The sequence below is a fragment of the Pogona vitticeps genome, chromosome 9, assembly GCF_051106095.1.
Source record: "Pogona vitticeps strain Pit_001003342236 chromosome 9, PviZW2.1, whole genome shotgun sequence".
Classification (NCBI taxonomy): domain Eukaryota; kingdom Metazoa; phylum Chordata; class Lepidosauria; order Squamata; family Agamidae; genus Pogona; species Pogona vitticeps.
In genome coordinates, this window is record NC_135791.1 from 18,106,941 (window position 1) to 18,129,073 (window position 22,133).

The following is a 22,133-nucleotide window of genomic DNA, read 5'->3' on the forward strand; positions in this document are numbered from 1 at the left end:
GCTGGCTGTAAAATGAAATGGATGAATAATTTAGCATGCTGATAGTTATTATTTAAATAGCTACTGTGAGGACAATCAAGAAATCAGGGGTGTGTTGAGTAAGAGACAATTATGTATCTCCCCATTTTAAAAAAAACAGGAAGCAAAACTTAACACCCTATGGCTAATATTAGCAGCTTATGGAAGGACTGTATTTTGTTGTTATTGCACTGCAGATGGGAAGGACAGGTTTATTATTTATCTGTAAGTTACATTTATATCTAGCTTACCTTAAGCCAGCATCTGTGCCTGTCCTCTCTATTTGGGTTGTCCAACAAAACCAAAATCAAAGTCTGCTGCTTATATACGGCCCCATAGCACATAAAGCTCTCTGTAGGTGGTTTACAATTTAATTATGCAGGCTATACATTGCTTCCCCAGTGAGTTGGGTATGCAATTTACCAACTTCAGAAGGATGGAAGGCTGAGTCAACCTTGAATGTGCTAGCTGAGCCTGTTCAGCATCAAACTTAGGTCATGAACAGAGTCTTTGCTGCAGTTCTGCAATTTAACCTCTGCGACATGAGGCTCTCAACCATCTTCAGGGTACAGAGTGACCATCCCTAAGTCATCCAATGGGTTTCCTGCATCACCAGGGACTAGAGCCTATCTCTCCCACACCCTAGTCTAAAACGCCATACTGAGTAACTCTCTTCCCCTTCCATGCAGAATAATTTTGATCCTTATTGTCCACAATGAACTGGATGCTTTAAAATAGCAAAAAATCACTTTAAATATGTGTATGCATGCTGTCCAGTCTTGCTCACAGCATGCTGTTACCTCCCAAATCTATTAATCAAATTTAAAACCATTCATAACCGCTATTAAGCAAAATTAATGCCTGGGCAGCACCAAGTCATTTCAGAAATATATACAGTAATAAAGTATGTTACTAATGTCATCAGAGGTAAATTATTTCTCTCTCTCTCTCCCTCTCCCTCTCCCTCTCTCTCTCACACACACACATATACGTGCGCGCACGCACGCACACACACACACACACACACACACATATTTAAGATCCTGTGTGTACGTGGATGTGTTTTTAAATTAATATTTAAACATACTCTCTTCTGTCATTTGTAGAGCTAAAAAAATTACAGTCTTCTTAGAGTTTAAAAGAGCAAGGCAGAATAATTCTCAAGAAGCTCCACTTTTAACAGTTCCATTCAAACCTTTCTGAAGGGTTGTCATCTAAGTACATGTATTTTGACTTGGTGTCCTCTGGGTCTTTACGGAGTGATTTTTTTAAAAAATGGCATTCATTATGAGGCTTGGTTAAGAGGCTTGGGACCAAGTAGTGGGACAAATCTTTTGTTTTGCCATTTCTTTTTATTTATTTCAAAAGTGCATATTCCAACTTGCATATGGTTCGGTTTCAACTTATGTCCTGCTTTTTTCCTGGTTTCCTGGACCAAATCTCTCTCCCCCCCCCCCCCAATTTGACTATAGGTTTCAGGAAGGCTAGGGAGAAACACTTGCTTTATGTTCATCTCATCTGCTGTTGAGCCCTTGTGGGTTTATTTTTCCATTATGATGACCAGGGGCAACATTAGCTGCCCTCAGACCTGGCCCTATCCTTAGGCAGAGTGGAACAGCTGCTTCAGGTGATAGATACTGAGGGAGGATCAACAGGCTTTCTGAGTGAGACCTAGACATCATCTATACTTGGAGGTCCTTCGTCCCTTTATCTGTTCTCTCACCCTCAGATCCAGCTCTTCCTTTGGGGTGATGGGTTTTTACTTGGGACTAGGCTTTCTGGGGGTACTCTGAGGATGAGGGACAGCACCTCCTTCTGCTGAAGATCAGATTTGTCACTGAACAGAAGCCAACATTTGAGGGGGGGCGCCTCAAGTTTGAGGCCAGGGGTAAATGGTTCTCCTGGTCCCCTCTCCTAAAAGGGTGTTGAGGTAAAATCTGGGTCTGCTCTGGGTCACTAATTTGGTCTGACCCCCATCCATGAGGTAGAGTGGAAGAAGCCATGGCGCCATCATCTGTGTTAAAGAGAGATTCACTTGCCATTGCAGTCAACTTTTGTATACGCAGTTGCAATGGTGGCAGGATTATCATATTATTTACATTAGGTCCCCCAAGTACATATAGGGTGCCATGTTTATGTCTCATGGTTCCTCAAAGAATCACCACATCAGGGGCATTGTGGGAAATTTAAATGGCAGTTTGACTTCACCACATGGTTTCCCCTACGGCTGCTGTCCCCTGTAAACAGAATCAACCATCTTCTCCTCTTTATATCTAAGATAACTATTCCTAAGGTATATGAAGGAAAGGAGATGGCTTTTAGACCAAATGCTGTTGGAGATTCTTAATTCTTTATTCCTTCATTTCTATTTTGATATACTGTATATTTCAGCAAGACTTAAAACCGTATGTAGTTAAATGGAAGAAATGCAAAAGTGTGCTGCTTATACACCGCCCCATAGTGCTTCAAGCACTCTCTGGGCAGTTTACAAGTTAATCATGCAGGCTACACATCCCCCCCCCCCCCCGTGAACTGGGTACTCATTTTACCGACCTCGGAAGGATAGAAGGCTGAGTCAACCTTGAGCCACTTACCTGGAATTGAACCCCAGGTCGTGAGCACAGTTTTGGCTGCAGTACAGCGGTTTAACCACTGCACCACAAGGCTCTTGAAGGCCAGCATCCTGTTGGTTTCCACAACTACACAGAGGAAAGTGCAGAAGTGATGTTCTATATTTGTGGGATGTCCTGGTCCGTCCTCCCAGTTGTGCAATGGTTTGCTCAAGAGCCAGCCAGAAAAAAGGAGAACCTGTTTATGAAATTGCCAGGACGCGCAAGATTTTTTATAGTAGGATTTTGGCTAAAAATGAATAAAAGCATTAAAAAATTAAAATACAAATTTAAAAGAGACTAATAAAAGAAAATTTAAGTATGCACCCAGTTAAAAGACTGTTGGACCGCGAGAAAGGGAATTGTGAAAGAGCTTGTCTGAATAAAAGAAGCTTTGCCTGCAGTCTATAAATTGCAAATGATAGTTTTCAGAATACTCCTGCCAGCATGGGCATATTTGGTAGCTGTAATGCAAAATATCTCCTGCCAACCTAGCAGTTCAAAAACATGCAAATGCAAGTAGATAAGGGAAAGTAACGGCGTTCCATGTCTAGTCGCGCTGGCCACGTTACCATGGAAAATATCTTCGGACAAACGCTGGCTCTATGGCTTGGAAACGGGGATGAGCACCGCGCCCTAGAGTCAGACATGACTGGACAAATTGTCAAGGGGAACCTTTACTTTTAATACAAAATATGTATGTACAATGGTGCCTCGCTTAGCGATGTTAATCGGTGCAGCAAAAATCACTGCTAACCGAAAACATCGCTAAGTGATTTTAAAAAGCCCACAGGAATGCATTGAAACCTCTTCAGTGCATTCCTATGGGCTTAAAACTTACTTTTAAGCAAAAATCCTCCATATGGTGGCCATTTTTGCTGGCCGGTATGCGAGGAATCCATCCCTAAACACAGCAGGCGGCCATGTTTTTTTTTCCGGCAGCCATTTCGGAACCGCCGATCAGCTGTAGGAAAAAGATCGCTATGCGATAATTGGTAAGTGAAACAGCTTACCGATCATTGCAAAGTGATTTTTTTCCTATTTAAAACGTCGCAATGCGATCGCTTTTTCGATCGCAAATTCTTCATCGCTAAGCGGTTTCGTCGTTAAACAGGGTGCTCGTTAAGCGAGGCACTACTGTATATACATTTTCCCATCTCTGGGAGATATGGAGAGAGGTGGTCTTCACACACAAATACGCACTACATCTTTTGTTATGGGGCACAACTGCCAGCTGCATGTTTATGCTTATCTATGCAACTGTCTTGAAATTTTGGGCTTCTCAAGCCATTCATGGCTCCATTAAGCTTCTGGGAATTGCTATATTTTCCCCCATTCCCTTTTGTTGACTTCTCTACTGCTCTCTTCCACTCCAAGTGACTTAAGGAATCTTCTCTCTGCTTGCAGGTTCATTGAGCAAAACAGGCTTGAAGCGATCTCGAAGAATGCCTTCAGAGGTCTCAAGAGCCTTCTCCATCTGTGAGTGCTTCTTGGACACAATCCCAGTCCCCACTTAAGAGTCTGATTAGGATGACATCCTTCTCTTCATGCTTCTCCACCCCCCTGAGGACCTGCATCACTCATGAGGACACATACAGTATTTGCAAATAAAGGGTGTATGCAAAGATATAGATCCTGATGCAAATACAGAAATAATAACCATAAAATCAGTACTAAGAGAGATTCTATCTGTGTCATCATCTGTGATCACATGACCTGTTTAGTCCAAATGCTGACTGTTAAGGAACCAAGTGACCGTTTCCCTCATTGTTCTTGCTTTTTACTTAACAGTGTGCCCTAGAATTGCCACCTATTTTACTAGTGCAAAATTTTTAATTCTCACCTTAAAACACCTTTGCCTTCCATCTTTCCACTTAGATATAGATCTAGAGATATATGAAGAGTTTTCAAGTTCTTTTGCAGTAATTTGCAAATCTATCTGTTTTATACCTAGATGCTTGTAAATTTCAGGGTATCAGCATGGATTGTAGCATTAATTCTCACTTACTAGAATTTCATTGTAAGTGATAATAAGTTATATTACAACATAAGTTATATATTGTAAGTTATATTACAATTCCATTGTAATATAAACTTCCACTAGGAGGACTACAATCCTATTCTTGTCCAGATTCTTCTGCTCATTTAGGATAGGAACTGCTGACAGGGGAGAGAGGAACGAACTGATATTGTACTAAATCATTGTTAAACCCTTGGAAACAAACATCTTAAGAAACACTCTAGCTGCAAAAGCCTTATTTTAAAGCAGTGGTCCCCAAACCCCACCCCAGTCTGTAGCCTGGTGCCGGTCCATGGCCTTGGCAGGAGACAGATCTCCCGCCCCCTGCACGCACTCCCCCCATGCACGGCCATCCGCATGCACAGGTGTCCTGCCCACCCGCAAGCGCAGGGGTGCCCCACCTCCCCGCGCACGGACCCTGCCCCACCAACCGATCTGTGGTTCTGAAAAGGTTGGGTACCACTGTTTTAAAGATTCTGCCCTGTTTCAATACTCTATTGAGCTATGCCCTTTCTTCCCTAGAGATACAAGTGTGCTATAACTTTTTATTCTGCAGAATTGAACTTTTGATATATTCATTTCATTTGCTCTCACTATGGGCCTTCTCTGTTACAGCATATTGTTATGTTCCTAAGTCATAGTTAAATGGTATCTATGCTTTAGCTTGAAAGACTAATTCAAAATGAACACCACCTGGTGGTTTCTAGTTGTCATTACTGGCAAGCTTTCTTTCTTTCTCTCTTTAAAAAAATAGCAACACTAAGATTAATTTGAAAGTAAGAGGGGAAAGGCAGCCTGATTGAAATCTCCCTCAAACTATGATGAATAAAGAAATCCTTAGCGGGGGAAATGGATTTTGTCAGGTCCATATGTCCACACACCTAGGTTTCTACTGAGCTTGTAAACCTAGGTTCAGACGGCATGCGAGATTTTACATAAAGTGCACACAACATTATTTTCTCTCAAAACTATTGTTCTACTTATATGCAAGGAGCAAACACATCTAGCTTTCCGTGCAGAGTTTTTTGTTCTCATTCATTTAAAAACAAAATCATTCACGTGACTCTGTTGTCTGCTGTCTACCGTCCAAACACGGGTTTATCAGCAAGAGAGTCGGCACTACCCTTAGGTAGAGTGAGGCTCAGCTCCTTTGGGTTGTTATGGAGACACAGGCATTGTTTATTATTCAGTTTGGATGCTTGCTTGCTCTTGGAGTTTTTTTTTCCCAGAGAGAAGCACCAGTACATTTTGCAGGCTCAAGTGCCTGCAGGCATAAATGCAATGCACCATGTCAGAGGCGATGGGCCAAGAGGGCAGCTTCTTTCGTTTTGCCTCAGGCAGCAAAATGTCTTTGGCCAGCCCTGCTGCTGAGTCCTACACATATCTCTTCGTTCTTACCTTCAGGGTCTCTCCATCCAACCCAGTGCTGTGTCTACAAATGGTTCCTACCTCATCCTCTTCCCCCTAAAGGGTTTTTCTTTGCTTCCTCACAGGAATTTGGCCAATAATAACCTGCAGACTCTGCCAAGACACCTGTTCCGAGGCCTGGATGTTTTAACTTCAGTGTGAGTTGTAGGGGAAAGAAAACAAGGGGGTTTGGGGTTTGGGAGGGGCTCTGCAGATGGTGGACTGCGGGCACAAGCATTCCTCACTATTGGCAGTACTAGCTGAGTCCAATGGGAATTGTACTCTACCGATGTGTGGAGGAATACAAATTGCCCACCCTGAGGTAACAGATCCTCACCTCTCTGTTACTGGTAAGGCGCACTACAAAAGCATGTTGGTTTCTTGGCCTGGGTTGGGGGGCGAACATAGAAGACCGGATCTCCAAAGATCAACAAGAACTTGGTTTACATGCCAGCCTTCTCCAACTTGTCCTGTGGATGAGCGAGACTAAAAATCTCCTTAATACCAAACTGGCACATGTGGAGATGGCTGGGGTTGAAATCTGGCTCATCTCAAGTGCACCACTTTGAGGGAAGCTGTTGTAGGATAGTTGTTTGGATTAAGGGTGGGCCCGGTTGCTCTAATGGTGGCTGTTCATCCCAAAGCAGCAGAGTTTAGAAAAATGACTTTCTGGGAGTACAACTCCCAGCATCCCCCAGCCAGCATTGGTTTAGAAAATTACATAGTTATGCTGACCCTTAATTGTTAATGGATTGTGTTTGGCTGGAATCCACAACCATGGTAGGCAATGGCCATTCTGTTTGGAGGATTATAAGGGCTCTATTTCAGGAAATTAACTTTCCCAAGCTCTGGAGCTATGGTAGTTAGTGAAATTAAACTGCTACAACTGTGCCAAGTAAATACACTATATAGTAGGACAGAGTATTCGGGGGGGGGATTGGTTCCAAGCCCCTTTACAGATGCCAGAAACAGTGGATAATAGTAAACCTTGTACATAGCATGGTATCTTGCGCCTTCTGGTGGCCACGTCTGGTAATTACAACCTGGAAATACATATTTCTGGCTTTCTTCATTTAATATTTTTAATATTGTAATAATAACCTTAGAACTGCAGAGCCGGAAAGGACCTTATGGATCATCAAATCCAGTCCCTGTCAAAGAAACATAGCGAGGAACTAAACTTCCAACCTCTGGCTCCACAGAGCTTAAAACACGGAGCTATCCAGCAGTTTTTCATACTGTGTATAGATGAAACCATGGATACTGATCCTACAGGTATAATAGGATCTTGTATATCATATGGATTGTGAATCAGGATGTTTCAGACCGCAATGCCCAGAATCCCCAGCTTGTGCAGTTCATACTGCCAAAGGTAAAGGACTGGGAGTTGTAGTCTAAAACATCTGCAGTGTGACAGCTTAGAAAAAGAGGACTATGGGGAGGAAGAGACAGGTGCACACAAAGTTCCCCCAAAGAACACCTGTCTTCCTAGATACTCTTGTCATGTCCCGGGTCTAGACACTTCTAAGAGAAATGACAAACTGCCTTTTCTCCCGGCAGAGACTTGAGGGGAAATGCCTTCCATTGTGACTGCAAGTTGAAATGGCTGGTGGAGTGGCTGAGCCAGACCAACGCCTTGGTGCAACCCATCGAGTGCCGGTCGCCCGCTGAGCTGAACCGCACCAGCCTGAGTGAACTCCGCCCCGGGGGATTTAACTGCATCACCACAAGTAGGTCCTTGCTTTGTGCTGTGAGCGGCTGCTCTCCCTGAAAGATCCTTTCCCATCGTCTCAGCTCTCATCGTGTTAGAGTGGGTGCCTATCACCAGAAGGGAGAGCAAAGGAGGCGGGCAAATAGAGAACTCATACAAGGCAGTGCCCACTGTTGAGTCTGCTGTCCACGTGCTGCTCACTAGGGATGTTCAATTCTGAGGTCCCTGATCTCTCTCCTTAGGGGTTTTTTAAAAAATAAGATTTCGTCTGCATTCTCTCGAACAGTGGTTCCCAACCTTTAGCTCCCAGACGGTCTTGGACCCAGAAGCCTTCGCCACTGGCTGGTGCTGGCCAGGATTTCTGGGAGTTGTAGTCCAAGAACATCTGGGGACTTAGGGCCAACTGTAAATTCTCTGAACAATGTATATCATGGTGCCTGAGACATAAGGCAATATATATTGCAGAGTGTTGAATTTTGTGTTAGAATTATTTTTCTGGTTCATAGCAGAAGTACAGAGTCTCACAGAGGAGAATAGCTTCAAGTTGCCCAGATATTTCACCCCTTTCTCCTTAACTGGCACTTACGGTCTCAGTAATTCACTCTGAGACATTTGTAAGAGAAAGAATAAAAATATTCCATTACTTACAGTTGTGAACAGGGAAAGAGAACATTCAACATAGAGGCATGGCTGTTTTTGAATTCAGAGGCAGGAGGGACTGATTGATTAGTGCTGGGTAGATGGCAGCAGGCCAGCCCCGAAAAGACCATCCCAGTCAAACAAACACAGGCAGCAGGCGAGGTTGCAAAAACTCCAACAATATGAGCAATAAATGCATACAAACTGCAAGACCCACGGAAAGCAAGGATAAGTGAATGTGCCTCTGATGTTGAATGTATACCAATCAATGCAATACTTGAAGTTAAAGGAGGAAAATTTGGGGAGGGGTTCCAACACTAATTTCTACCCTCCTTCCTGCAGAACTTGAGCTATTTGATACTCTTCCGGAACAGTCCATCTCCGTAGAAACCTTCAACTACCACGGGGAACAAAACTTGGTGGTTGCCCAACCTTTTACTGGTCGCTGCAGCTTCATGGAATGGGATCATGTGACAGGGAAATTCCGCAACTATGCCTACATCAATGGTGAGATGGCACAGGTTTTCTCTGTAGGGTTGCCAGGGCAACAGCATCACCTTTCCTGAGATTTCAGGGCCAGTAGCTTAAATCAGGGGGAAGATTCTTGTGATGTCACAGGAGGAGAGCACACAACGATTGTGAGAGGGTTGTAAACTACATCTGAGTCAACTGGTTGTGGGGATAGGAACAAGGTGTTCCACTCTTCTTGCTGTTGTTTAGTCGTTAAGTTGTGTCCGACTCTTTGTGACCCCATGGACCAGAGCACGGCAGGCCCTCCTGCCTTCCACTGCTTCCTGGAGTTGGGTCAAATTCATGTTGATCGCTTCGACAACACTGTCCATCCATCTCGTCCTCTGTCATCCCCTTCTCCTCTTGCCTTCACACTTTCCCAACATCAGGGTCTTTTCCAGGGAGTCTTCTCTTCTCATGAGATGGCCAAAGTATGGGAGCCTCAGCTTCAAGAGCCCCACACTTGCCTTGTATTAAATGACACAGGGGTCCCAAACAGCTGCACCAACTGGCTTTCTTCACACTCCTCTCCCTTCAACTTCTGAATATTGGTGCACTGATGTTGCACATCCGTAGCACATCTGCAAACACATTCATTGCGAGCCAACCTGTGAACTCTTTTGCCATCAGCTGACAGAAGGTGGAAGGAGGTGCCCAGCCTCTGATGCCATCTGTCAAAACAAAAAAACAAGTTTTCTTCTCCTCCAGCATTACTTATTTATTTCCTTGTCTTCCCTGTGTCTCCTCATCTGGAATCTCAGGAAAGCATAGCAGTTCCCTAGTGCCTTGACACAATCCTGTTCCTTTGCCAACCATACTAGATAGAGATTCTGCCATTATACATCAGGCAGTAGCCAAGATTCAAAAGTATAAAGAAAGAAAGAAAGAAAGAAAGAAAGAAAGAAAGAAAGAAAGAAAGAAAGAAAGAAAGAAAGAAAGAAAGAAAGAAAGAAAGAAAGAAAGAAAGAAAGAAAGAAAGAAAGAAAGAAAGAAAGAAAGAAAGTGTGAGCTTTGTACATTATCTGAAAACAAGACTGGGTAGTATCTTTATTAAACTACTAAAATATCAAAAGCATCTGAGCTAGAAACAGTGTCGTGGCCAGATGTTCAGGATTTATTAAAGTTTCAAGATGGAAGTGGAATTTTTTTCAAATCAGTCTGAGATATCAGGTTTCACCTCAAGGGATGCAGAATCCATTGCTGTTCTCCATCTCTATAAACCAATGGTTCCCAGTCTTGGGACCCAGATGTTCTTGGACTAAAACTCCCAGAAGCCTTCACCACTAGCTGTGCTGGCCAGGATTTCTGGGAGTTGTAGTCCAAGACCATCTGGGGACCCAAGATTGGGACCCACTGAAATGGTCTACCCTTGATTAGAAATGGGCATAAAATGAACCATGAAGCAAAAACAATAAACAACCCCCCCACACACACACACACAAATTGGGCCGGTTTGTGGTTCATTTTGGGGTGCTTCAGGGAAATGCACCTGCCCTGAACAAAACAAAACGCTGAACTATTGTTGGTATTGTACTCTTCCTCTTGGGTGCCGGACAGCGTAGCGTCACTCAATCAATTCCCTAGGCAACGCTTAGAGAAAACTTTGGGTAAGGTTGATTGTCAGGTCAGGCAGCCAACTAGGGAGCTCCGAGTTCGCTCCTTTGGAGTAGCTGGCTATACAAGCCACATCCTGGGCAGCTCCCGGGGCCGGGGGCAAGAGATTAATTATTTATTTAAAACCTTGTACATCCTGAATTGGAATCCGCAACATTTTAAGAGAAGGGGTGGATTTGTACACTGGATTTTGAATTATTCATTCAGCCAAGCTCCGTTCAGTATTCATTGCAAAAACCTTTTAAAAAAAAACACCAATTAATAAACTGTTCCACCAGTCCTCAAAATAAAGCTAATTCACACCTGGGCTTACACCCTCCCTGTTGTGGAGTCCTTGGCAGGAACTATGCATTGGCAGTAACTTGCAGCAAAGCTTTTTACTGCAGGTTGCCTGCAAACAGGAATGAAGCTGCTTGCAATACATCCTGTTTTGATGCAGTTGCATGTATTAGAACAAGACGTATCAGTCCAGCTGCCTGGCTAGTATTGGGAAGCTTCCTGGCTACTGTCAGAACAGTACTGGCATCAGGGCAGTGGCATGCCTGCAAACAGGATATGAAGATGGAACCCACCCCCCAAGCAATACTATTGTCCCTAGCCAGCCAGGGCCAGGGTAGCCGGGATGCCTCCCAGCACTGGCCGGAAGGTGATGCTCTGCTCTGATGTTGTCTCCATCCATTGGGGCTTAATGGCAGCTGCTGGAAACCTGGCATGTCGTTGGCTGTTTTAAAAGATGAAGCTGCTGTGTTTGAGCCCTGTAAGGGCAAAGGGTTAAGAATTTGATAACATCTCAAAGGAGAGAAAAAAGCAGGACTGGAATCAAGAGGTGCACCACATGTTCTGGAGCTCCTAAACGTCTGGTGTTTTGGGCTGAAAGGGAGGGAACTCTTCTGTTGCCATTGTTGACGTAACATTCATTTTGCCAGTCAAGTTCATTTCTGAACATAAAATTCATGGGCATCTTATCTTTTTTCCTCAGGCAGCAAAGCAACTTGGGCTGGCCCTGGTGAATATCTGAACACCTGCTCCTGCCCTCTACAACCTTTCTCCTTAGTTGCATCTTATTTTTAGTTGATTTAGAACTTGCCATTCTGCCAAAACCGGGTCCTAAAGGAGCTTATGAAATTTAAATGGCCTACGTTTGGAGACCTCCAGGACAGAAAGGCGATAATCAAATGCACTAAAATACTTTAGATTTAAAAACACTGAAAAGGTTATCATGCTGACATGCAATTAAACCAACCATAATCTTAAAACACTGCTGAATTAAAAACCATCTTAAACTACGTCATTTATATATATCATTTTAATATCAGTGTAACATTAATATCATAATATTAACACCACAGTATTAATATTGCTTTAAAACACTATAATTTGAAATGCTGTAGAATAAACATAAGGACATTATTAGCAGTATATTATCTTAAAATACAAGGCACAGTCTTTGGCTGGTATTATTTAACAGATACAAGTTTTAACAAAAAATTTATCAGGTAATATTGATGTAATACGTATTACTAGTATTGCCTTTTTTGTACAGCTTTGATCGTGATATTTCAGATGCTGGTGCTGAAAGTGATGATGATGAGTAATAGTAATAGTAGTAGCAGTTCTTTTAAAAAATGACAGCACAAATTCCTGACGACTGGTTTTTTAATTGTAGCACTTCTAGAATCAGACATAAATAACACGCATAGATGTTTCCAGATTGGAGAAAATGGTAGGAAAATGGCAAATGAGATTTAGTGTAACCAGGTATAAAAAATAAATGACTGGTCAAGAAACAGATCTTGAGCTCCTGGTAGACAGCTTGATGAAAACGTTGAACCAAGATATGACTTCTACTGAAAGAGCAAGCCACATGTTCAGCGTAATAAGAAAATAAATTGAACAGGAAACTGCCTATATCATGCTGCCATAAACCCATAGTGGAATCAGTTCTGGAATCATGTGTCATAATCTGGCCACCACATCCCACACAATTTCTGGAATCATCAGCAGGGGTGATTTTTCAGAAATTAAATGTCTCCTACTTCTGTCCTGAGGCTCTTATGCTCCTATCATTGTCAGAAAGCCGTGGTTGTGGTTTTTGATAAATAAAGACTTCCTCCACCTGTCCAGGATGTCCAACAGCTATCTGATTATGGAATGAATTACATGGAAACCCCAGGACAGAAATAGAAAATGTTTAATGTTTGAAAAAAGCACCCCTGCTGGTGACATTATCAGGCTTAATGAGGACATACAGTCATGGCCAAAAATATTGGCACCCTTGCAATTCTGTCAGAAAATGCAACTCTTCTCTCAGAAAATTGTTGCAGTTGCAAATGTTTTGGTACTCAGTTTGCGTTGGAACAGCAGAAAAAAACAGAGAAGAAAAGTCAAATCTGATACAATTCCACACAGAAACCCAAAAATGCACTGGCCAAAATTATTGGCACCCTGTCTAAATTGTAAGAAACAATTGCTTTTCAAGCATGTGATGCTCCTTTAAATTTGTATTTAGACACACTTGTTGCAAGTAAGAGGTGTGGGCAATATAGTAATCACACTTGCAACCAGTTAGGATGGAGACAAGTTGACTCAACCTTTGTGTTGTGCGTGACACTGAGCATGGAGAAAAGAATGAAGTGTTAAAGAGTTGTCTATGGATTTGAGAGAAAAAATTGTGGAAAAACATTGACAATCTCAAGGATACAAGTCCATCTCCGGAGATCTTAATGTTCCTGTGTCCACTGTGCGCAATATCAAGAGGTTTACAGCCCATGGCACTCTCTGGCCATGGACAGAAGAGCAAAATTACTGAAAAATTACAACTAAGGGTTGTTCAAATGATGGATAAAGAACCCAGATTAACTTCCCAACAAATTCAAGCTGATCTGCAGACACAGGGTACAACAGTGTCAGCTCGCACTATCCGTCGCCATCTGAATGAAAAGGGACGCTACGGAAGGAGACCCAGGAAGACACCACTGCTGACGCAAAGGTATAAAAAAAGCAAGACTGGAGTATGCCAAAACTTATATGACAAAACCACAATCCTTCTGGGAGAACGTACTATGGACAGATGAGACAGAAGTAGAGCTTTTTGGTCAAGGACATCATGGCACAGTTTACAGAAAAAGAAATGAGGCATTCAAAGAAGAGAACACAGTCCCTACAGTCAAACGTGGTGGAGATTCAAAGATGTTTTGGGATTGCTCTGCTGCTTCTGGCACTGGATGCCTTGACTGTGTGAATGGTATCATGAAATCGATGATTGCCAAAGAATTTTGGGGTGCAATGTAGTGGCCAGTGTCAGAAAGCTGCGTCTCCACCAGAGGTCATGGGTCTTCCAGCAGGACAATGACCCAAAACACACTTCAGAAAGCACTCAGAAATGGTTACAAACAAAGCGCTGGAGAGTTCTGAAATGGTCAGCAATGAGTCCAGATCGGAATCCCATAGATCACCTGTGGAGAGATCTCAAAACAACAGTTGGGAGAAGGCATCCTTCAAATCTGAAGGCCCTCGAGCAGTTGGCAAAAGAAGAGTGGTCCAAAATTCCAGTAGCAAGGTGTAAGAAACGCATTCATGGTTACAGGAAGCGATTGATTTCAGTTATTTTTTCCAAAGGGGGTGCTACTAAATAATAAGTTAAAGGTGCCAATCATTTTCTGTCAGAACTGCAAGGGTGCCACTACATTAGGAAAGCTGGAGAAGTTTCAGTAAAGGACAACCAAGATGATCAAAGGACTGGAGAAACTCCCCTACAATGCCAAGGTGCTGCATTTGGAATTGTTTAGCACAGAATAAACGCTTTGAATCCCCAATGTTTGAGTTGTTTACCTTAGGAAAAAGCTCTTCATAGGTGAGACAAGAAAGATGTACAGTGGTGCCTCACAAGACGAATTTAATTTGTTCCGTGGTTAATGTTGTCTTGCGAAAATTTGTCTTGCGAAACGCGTTTTCCCATAGGAATGCATTGAAATCTAATTAATGCGTTCCTGTGGGCAAAAAAAGTCATTAAAAAGTCAAATTTGGTTTACAAAGGGTTTATTAAGTGCTCTTGAAAGCCATACATATTGTGCATATGATTTCAAAAATTTCAATCAAAAACCTTTAACTTTTTTAAACATCATAGAAAAACATTTAAAAATCAGCAAACATGAGGCAGGAACAAAAAACGGAAAACATTTTTCTTGTGAAGCACGGCCATATGAACATTTATCTTGCGAGTCATCAACCCCCCATTGCCAAAACCATTTGTCTTGCAAGTTTTTTGTCCTGCGAGGCATTCTTCTTGCAAGGCACCGCTGTATTTAAAATTATGCATGGATTGGAGAAAGGTGATAGATAGTGTTGGCTGCTGAGCTGGGTGGTTTTTAAAGGAGAGCAGACAAATTCATGAAAGATAGAACGATTTTAGCCACCAGTAAGAATGGCTGTATATTGCTCTAATATCAAAGGCAGTACGCTGGGAAGTGTGAGACAGGTGACACAGTTGCATTCGTGTCTTGCTCTCGGGCTCCCCATAAGCAACTGATTGGTCAGAATTAGTTGGACTAACTAGGTCTTTGGTCTGATCCACGGTGGATCTTCTGATGTTCTTATGGATTCTCCTCTCCCCTCTTTTCGGTACCTAGGGTCATCCACAGTGGTGTGCAAACCTCTGGTGATTGAAGGCGAGCTCTTCGTCGTTGTAGCTCAGCTATTCAAAGGCTCCCACATCTACAAGCGCCACGAAGCCACAGGGCAGTTCCTGCACATGCAAGTGATTGACAGCTCACGCATCCGCAAGCCCAATGACATCGAAGTCTTCCGCGTGGAAGGGGACTGGTACTTCATTATGGCGGACAGTTCCAAGGCTGGCTCCACCACCCTCTACCGCTGGAACGGCCATGGCTTCTATTCTCACCAGTCCCTCCACGCCTGGTACCGTGACACAGACGCCGAATTCTTGGAGATTGCTGGCAAGCCGCACCTCATCCTGGCCAGCAGCTCCCAACGCCCAGTCATCTACCAGTGGAACAAGCAGCAGTTTGTGCGCCGCACTGACATCCCCGACATGGACGATGTCTATGCCGTCAAGCATTTCAAGGTCAAGGAGGATGTGTATATCTGCTTGACCCGCTTCCTGGGTGACTCCAAGGTGAGGAGGATCTCTCTCTGCTAGATCGAAGGATGGGTTACAAGCTGGGGAGGAAAAGCAAGCCCTGTGCAGGCAAATAGCTACTTCAGCCTATTTGGCTGTATCAATAGAATCAAAATTTCCAACTCATTGCTAGCTGGAGAGCTCAGTGGGTTGGAACATGTGACTAAAGAGCCAGCAGTTTGGAGTCTGATGACTAGCTTTCCTTGTTGGAGGTTTTCGGGCAGATGTTGGACTGTCACCTATCAGTGGCGACTCAAACTCTGGATTTATTGTTCAAAATGAATACATTACAACAGTGGTTTTTAAGATTAGATCCCCTTGATGTTTGGGCTTCAAGTCCCAGAAACCATGGTCATTGGCCATGTTGACTTCTGAAGTCGAGCTCTTTGTCGTTGTAATTCAGAGCGGATTCTGAAGTCCAAAGCATCTGGCCAGAGATGGTTGGCCAGAGGTTGAGAAAGGTAAAGGTAAAGGTTCCCCTTGACAATTTTTGTCCACTCATGTTCGACTCTAGAGGGTGGTGCTCATCCCCGTTTCCAAGCCATAGAGCCAGCGTTTTGTCCGAAGACAATCTTCCGTGGTCACATGGCCAGTGCGACTTAGACACGGGACGCTGTTACCTTCCCACCAAGGTGGTCCCTATTTATCTACTTGCATTTGCATGCTTTTGAACCGCTAGGTTGGCGGGAGCTGGAACAAGCAACGGGAGCTCACTCCGTCGCGTGGATTCGATCTTACGACTGCTTGGTCTTCTGACCCTGCAGCACAGGCTTCTGCGGTTTAGCCTGCAGCGCCACCACATCCTAGAGGTTGAGAACCACTGGCCAAAAAGACCTCATCCAGTTGTGTGATTCTTGAGCTATAGGGTAGAATGCTATTATGCCATTTGATTTAAACCATGGGAGTACAACCAGGACAATTTTTGATCAATTGCATTCATGACATCTAAGCACAGCAGAATCCAAGTCTACAGCTCCCACTGTTGGCTAGATACCATGATGGGACAGAGTAAGTCACCTAGGAAAAACAACTCACATCTAATTTATTATTTATTTTATTTTATTTTATTTATATCCCGCCTATCTAGTCAATAGACCACTCTAGGTGGCTCTAACTTACATTCTATTGATTTCAATGACTTCACTCAATGTTATGTGCTGTCCAGCTTCTTCCAACCTATGGTGTTTGGAAGGTTTCCAAGGTATGTGAGGTATTCAGGGAATGGTTTACTATTTCCACTCTTCTGAGAGTTTCCATGGTTGGGTCGGGATTTAAATCCAGGTCTCAGGGGCCTAGTTTGACACTCTATCCACTATACCATATTGGTTTTAAACTTCTCCAATAATAATAATAATAATAATAATAATAATAATAATAATAATAATAATAATAATAATAATAATAATAATAATAATAATAATAATAATAATAATAATATATAGATACGACTAAATCAAGATCTAAGACTAATAGTTTATTTAGGTTTCTAGAATCACTTTTTCCATGACCCTTCTTTACCTAGTTTCCCCTATAATCCAGATCATTTCGAGCATTTGAATTCAGCTCATCGTCCTAAAAATCCAACTTTTTGGTCAGCGTAGGACCTACTAGGCAATATTTCCTTTATTGTTTCTGGCCATAGGCCTTTACAAAGACAGACGTACATAAAAACGATGAAATGCAAAAGGATGCCCCAGGGTCAATAAACCCGTTCTGGGAATGGCGGCATAGCGTATAATATCAAAGTCACTATATTCAACATTTATGCAATATTATGAACCTTAACCAATCGAAGCCTCAACTTCTTAGCTACCAGAGCAAATTGTGCAGCAGAGTACATAATACACAGCTGTGTATCATCGAATAGTCTTACTATTATTTTCATTGAAATTTCCAGGCAATAGGCAACTATAGTGAAAGAGATTGCTTCCGTCTTCTGAGTCAGAGTGGCAGAAAAGGGATCTTTTGCAGCTCCGTCAACCAGGGCCTAGTGCCAATGACAGATGCTTAAAATTAAGGAAGTATGGGCCTAGGAATGATCTGGGGAGCTACACCAAACAGGGCTCGCCATCGTTTTATATGACAGCCTCTTCCCGATTGACCCACAACCTCCAAGCTCCCTTCATTTCATCTGTGAACTGCAAAGCAGAGGAATCAGAAGGACACAAGAGTTGTGACAGATCAGACAGAAGACTGTCTAGTCTAGTATTGGGTTGCCACAGTGGCTAGCCAGAGGCTCAATGAATGAATGGGTAATCTCCAGAAGGTCAGCTCCTGCAAACGCAAGGCCATGGCGTCCTTTACTGACCCAGACTATCGTTATCTTCTAACAGTCCATGAAGTGGTGTGCATAATAGGAGAGGTGAAATCATGCAAGCATAGTTTGTACAGTTATCTTATTGGGCAGTCAAAAGAATGCCCCTCTAAGGAAGGGGCCAAGTTTCATGCCTATCGCTCATCTCTGTCCCAGGTTCATTCCCATGCATCTTGATGTAAGGCTAGGAAAGAATCCTGCCTGAGGAGTTGTTCTTAATCAGTGCTCACAATTATAGATGGACCAATGGCTTTATGCGATATTCTTATGAACTGGGGCCATATAAGGATACTGACTTAATATGTTCCTTGTGACGCCTAGAATGTTGAGATTCCAACACCAGAAGAAGTTGGAAATGCTATCAACAAACATTTGGGGTAATTAAGATCTACTTCTGACAAGTTTTGATCTGGCAGAGGTTAGAATAAAATATTATTCCTGGATCCCCCTGTTTTGCTTTAGGCTAGGTACTTTTTCGGAAAATTAATCTTGTGACATTTTAAAGATCCCAGCTAAACTGCTGAAATTCCTGTCTGCAGACATTCAGATCGATCTTGTGTTTGCTGGGTCATCTCAGGGAATGGTTCGTGTATGTAATGGGCTCCGTTTCTTAAGCCATCATTTTGCACCGCCGTGGCTGGATAACTCAGCGGCTTAGGTCTCTGGCTATGAAGCTTGGGAGTTCGATACCCCACTGTGCCTCCTGAAAAGGGTCACCACAAGTCAATTGACTTAACAGCACATGATGACGATGATGATTTCTGTGGCTTGCGTTTGGCATGCTAGGAGAAAAGAAAAATGAAACTCAAAAGCAGTCGACTTGCCTCTGAGTTATCTTCTTGTGGTTGCTTCTGATTCACAACTTAGTTAGAAGTTGGGTATCTATTCATCTTGGAAATGTTGCTTTTCGAGATGCTCTCAAATCCCCCTGGACAGCCTGGTCAGTGACAAGGCCAGCTGGGAGGTTCTGGAGCTGTTGGTCAAAAAAGTAACTTTTTACAGCATCAGCCGTGCTGTTTTTTGGATTCAGGGAATTGTCATCCCAAAATAAGTAACGTTTTCAAGTTCTATGGGTCTAATAGAATTCGGACAAGCTATTTGATTTAAGGCCCAGTTTTCTAGCTCATGAAAGGGACGTGGTGGCACTGTGAGTTAAACTGCTGAAGCCTCTGTGCTGCAAGTTCAGAAGACCTGCAGTCGTAAGATCGAATCCACACTTGTCCCAGCTCCTGCCAACCTAGCGGTTCGAAAGCATGCAAAATGCAAAATGTAAGTAAATAAGTAGGTACCATCACAGTGGGAGGGTAATGGCGTTTTGTGACTAGTTGCGCTGGCCACGTGACCACGGAAGATTGTCTTCGGATAAATGCTGGCTCTATGGATTGGAAACAGAGATGAGCACTGCCACCTAGAGTCGGACACAACTGGACAAATTGTCAAGGGGAGTCTTTACTGTTACCTTTTTTTTTTCTAGCTCATGATGCTTTCTGCTGTTGACAGGTGATGCACTGGGATGGTTCCATGTTCCGAGATGTCCAGCAGATGCCTTCCCGGGGTTCCATGGTCTTCCAGCCACTGAACATCGCTGGGTACCGCTACGCCTTCCTAGGCAATGACTACTCCTTCAGCAAAGTGTACCGTTACGACCCCATCACTGGGCTTTTCCAGCACTTCCAGGAGCTGAACACCCAGGCCCCCCGCTCCTTTGCCCACTTCAATGTGGATAAGCGAGACTTCCTGATCGCCTCCAGCTTCAAAGGCAAAACGCACATCTACCAGCATGTCATCCATGATGAGAGTGCCTGAGTGTGGTGACGGTGGAACAGGGGCTGTCAAGCAGAGGAGGCAGCGACCTTGGGGGAGGGGGGAGAGAGAAGGAAGTACAGAAGCAGAGAGTAGAGCCAGCCCCTGGAGGAAGTGCAGTGCCAAAATCAACCACTAGGGGGGACAGCACTGGAAACAGATGCTGTTGAAAGAGCAACTTCTCCAGTGGAACAGAGTACTGGGGCGTACTGGGTAACAGCTAGCCAGTGGGTGGAAGCCAGGCAGCTATAGCACCGTGATCATCGCTAGGAGATACCAAGAATGGCAGCAGGAACCACTGGAATACTTAATATTTTACCCACTAGCTGGTAACAGAAGGATCCTGCAATTTCTGGTGATGTCCGAGCCAGATGCTTGCAAGTTTTATGTGGGGCTCAACAGAATATCCCACCAATAAGATTTGGAGAGGCAGCCTCTGCCTGGAATCACTCCAAATCTTGTCTCCAAGCAGTCACTTTTTTCCCCAACTAAAGAGTAAATATCGTTCATCTCATTATCATTTGTCATTATGTCCAGATGGAGATAATTAATTTATGTTCCCCCTTTCCTCATTCTGCTTATATTCCCCTTTTTAAGAGAACGGTGGGAACAATTACCTGTTGCTTATTTTCTCCGCTTGCTTGTTTTTGCTGCCACTGATTTTTTTCCATTTAAAATGCATGATTTATATATTTTAAAAAAAACACACACAATGTGCAGTTCAGCACAAGGATACCGCAACTAACAGCACAATCTTATGCATGCCTATCAAGAAAGTTAGGGTGTATAGGGTTGCCACCTAAATGTCATTTAACTTCAGTCCTGGCGGACTTCCAGGCTCTCCTTGAGGCAAGCAGCATGATCCCCAAGCATGTCCATAAGGAAGCCTCATTGCCTTCAATGGGACTTACTCCCAAACAGGTATCCATCAAACAGCAGAACTTAGTTGCAATTATTGACTGCGTCACTGGGGTTTTAACAGCCATTTTCAGTTCTACGCTTCTGTTTTTGCTTGATTTTTTAAAAATTTGATTTGAGGCACTATACCAAGTCAGGTTTATTAAAACACAAACTGAAAGCACAAGCTTAACTTTAAGCACACAAGGGATCCCCACAAATTTTTGTGGGGAAAAGACAAAGAGGGCACAGGGTAAGATGGTCTCATTGACCGGACAGGTGGGCAGAAGAGAACGCAGTCCGAGAAGAGGCTCCATTAAGACGAATGGGTGGGAGATGGATACGGCAGTGAAGAAGTACAGTATTTATCTTTTACCTGTAAATATCCGGCATGTTATTCAAATCCATCAGACCTTCCAGTAGTGGGCAGCACCAAGCTGTAGGGAACACTATGTATTCACTCCTAGCTCTTACTGGAATCATGAGGATGCGAAGCTGGGATCCACTGGGGAAAAATGGAATATACCACAAGAGGATGCTTCCAAAGGACAGACTGCTATCCTCTTCTGTCTCACATTCATGATGTGGGATCCCACAGATGAGTGTTGTAAATAAAGAAAATGTATATTGTTAATGGGCTCAAGAACATTGTCACTTGCTCCACAGTTTGCTTCAATTCACATGCCAAGGGATCGTGAATGGATGACACAGGGAGGCAAACCAGTGCTTGAGGTCACGAAGGGATTACTGACCCAAAGGTGTGGACACTGGGATCTTTAGGAGGTCAGGGGGTAGGAAACCATTCAGTCCAAAGATTGGAGTACAGTGCTCTCTCTTGTGTCCACCAGCCAATTTTCACGCACCTTTAGCTTTGCTTTAGGAGGTTGAGAGGCACTTTCTTCCCATATCTGCAAATCTCACCAGTGGGAGCAACGCTCAGTGCAAAGTGAGGACTGGGACTAGCCCTACCACTCGGCAGGGTGAGCTTGTCACCCCAGGTGGCAACATTTGCTAACCAGGCTGCCCTTCACTTCCTATAAGCTAATGCTTTCCCTCCAACACCAGTGGCAACAAAGAATTCATCTGCTAGTCCAGTTGGGCTTTAACATATAGGATGGGAGGGACCACCTCCCTGCCCACCTCTGCTAGCAAAATATTTTGGGACGAGGGCATGCTACCGCTTTTGCCTCTGAAATGTTTTTGGCACAGCCTTATTAGAGCTAAGTTTCAAGAAAGGAGGACTGAACTACACCAGTCCTTGCAAGAGCCCAGCCTAAAGCTAGGATAGCCAGCTCTTTCCTTCTCCAGACTCAATGGGGCCATTTGGTAGATCATAGGATCATAGCATAATTGAGTTGGATGGAGCCTATATGGCCATCAAGTCCAATCCTCCACTCAACACAGGAATCTGAATCAAAGCAGATCCCACAGAGGGTTGTCCAATTTTCTTTTGA

General features: G+C 43.5%; 1 protein-coding gene across 3 annotated transcripts in view; it reads left to right on the forward strand.

Moving 5' to 3' along the window:
- The window catches only part of LOC110090914 (leucine-rich glioma-inactivated protein 1), a 29,076-nt gene extending 7,763 nt beyond the window's left edge, over nucleotides 1–21,313 (forward strand). The window contains exons 4-10 of one of the 3 annotated variants that reach the window (XR_013538489.1): nucleotides 4,035–4,106; nucleotides 6,141–6,212; nucleotides 7,615–7,784; nucleotides 8,747–8,911; nucleotides 11,508–11,534; nucleotides 15,157–16,116; nucleotides 16,475–16,703. Coding sequence is in view for 2 of the 3 variants with exons in the window: in XM_020814793.3 (XP_020670452.2) it covers nucleotides 4,035–4,106; nucleotides 6,141–6,212; nucleotides 7,615–7,784; nucleotides 8,747–8,911; nucleotides 11,508–11,534; nucleotides 15,157–15,662; nucleotides 19,480–19,785 (1,318 nt within the window). In the remaining variant the exon portion in view is untranslated. Of the gene's footprint in view, nucleotides 1–4,034; nucleotides 4,107–6,140; nucleotides 6,213–7,614; nucleotides 7,785–8,746; nucleotides 8,912–11,507; nucleotides 11,535–15,156; nucleotides 16,117–16,474; nucleotides 16,704–19,479 lie in introns of those variants that run through there. The other 2 variants (XM_020814793.3, XM_020814794.3) reach the window with 2 other exon arrangements.
- The last annotated feature ends 820 nt before the right edge of the window (nucleotides 21,314–22,133 follow it).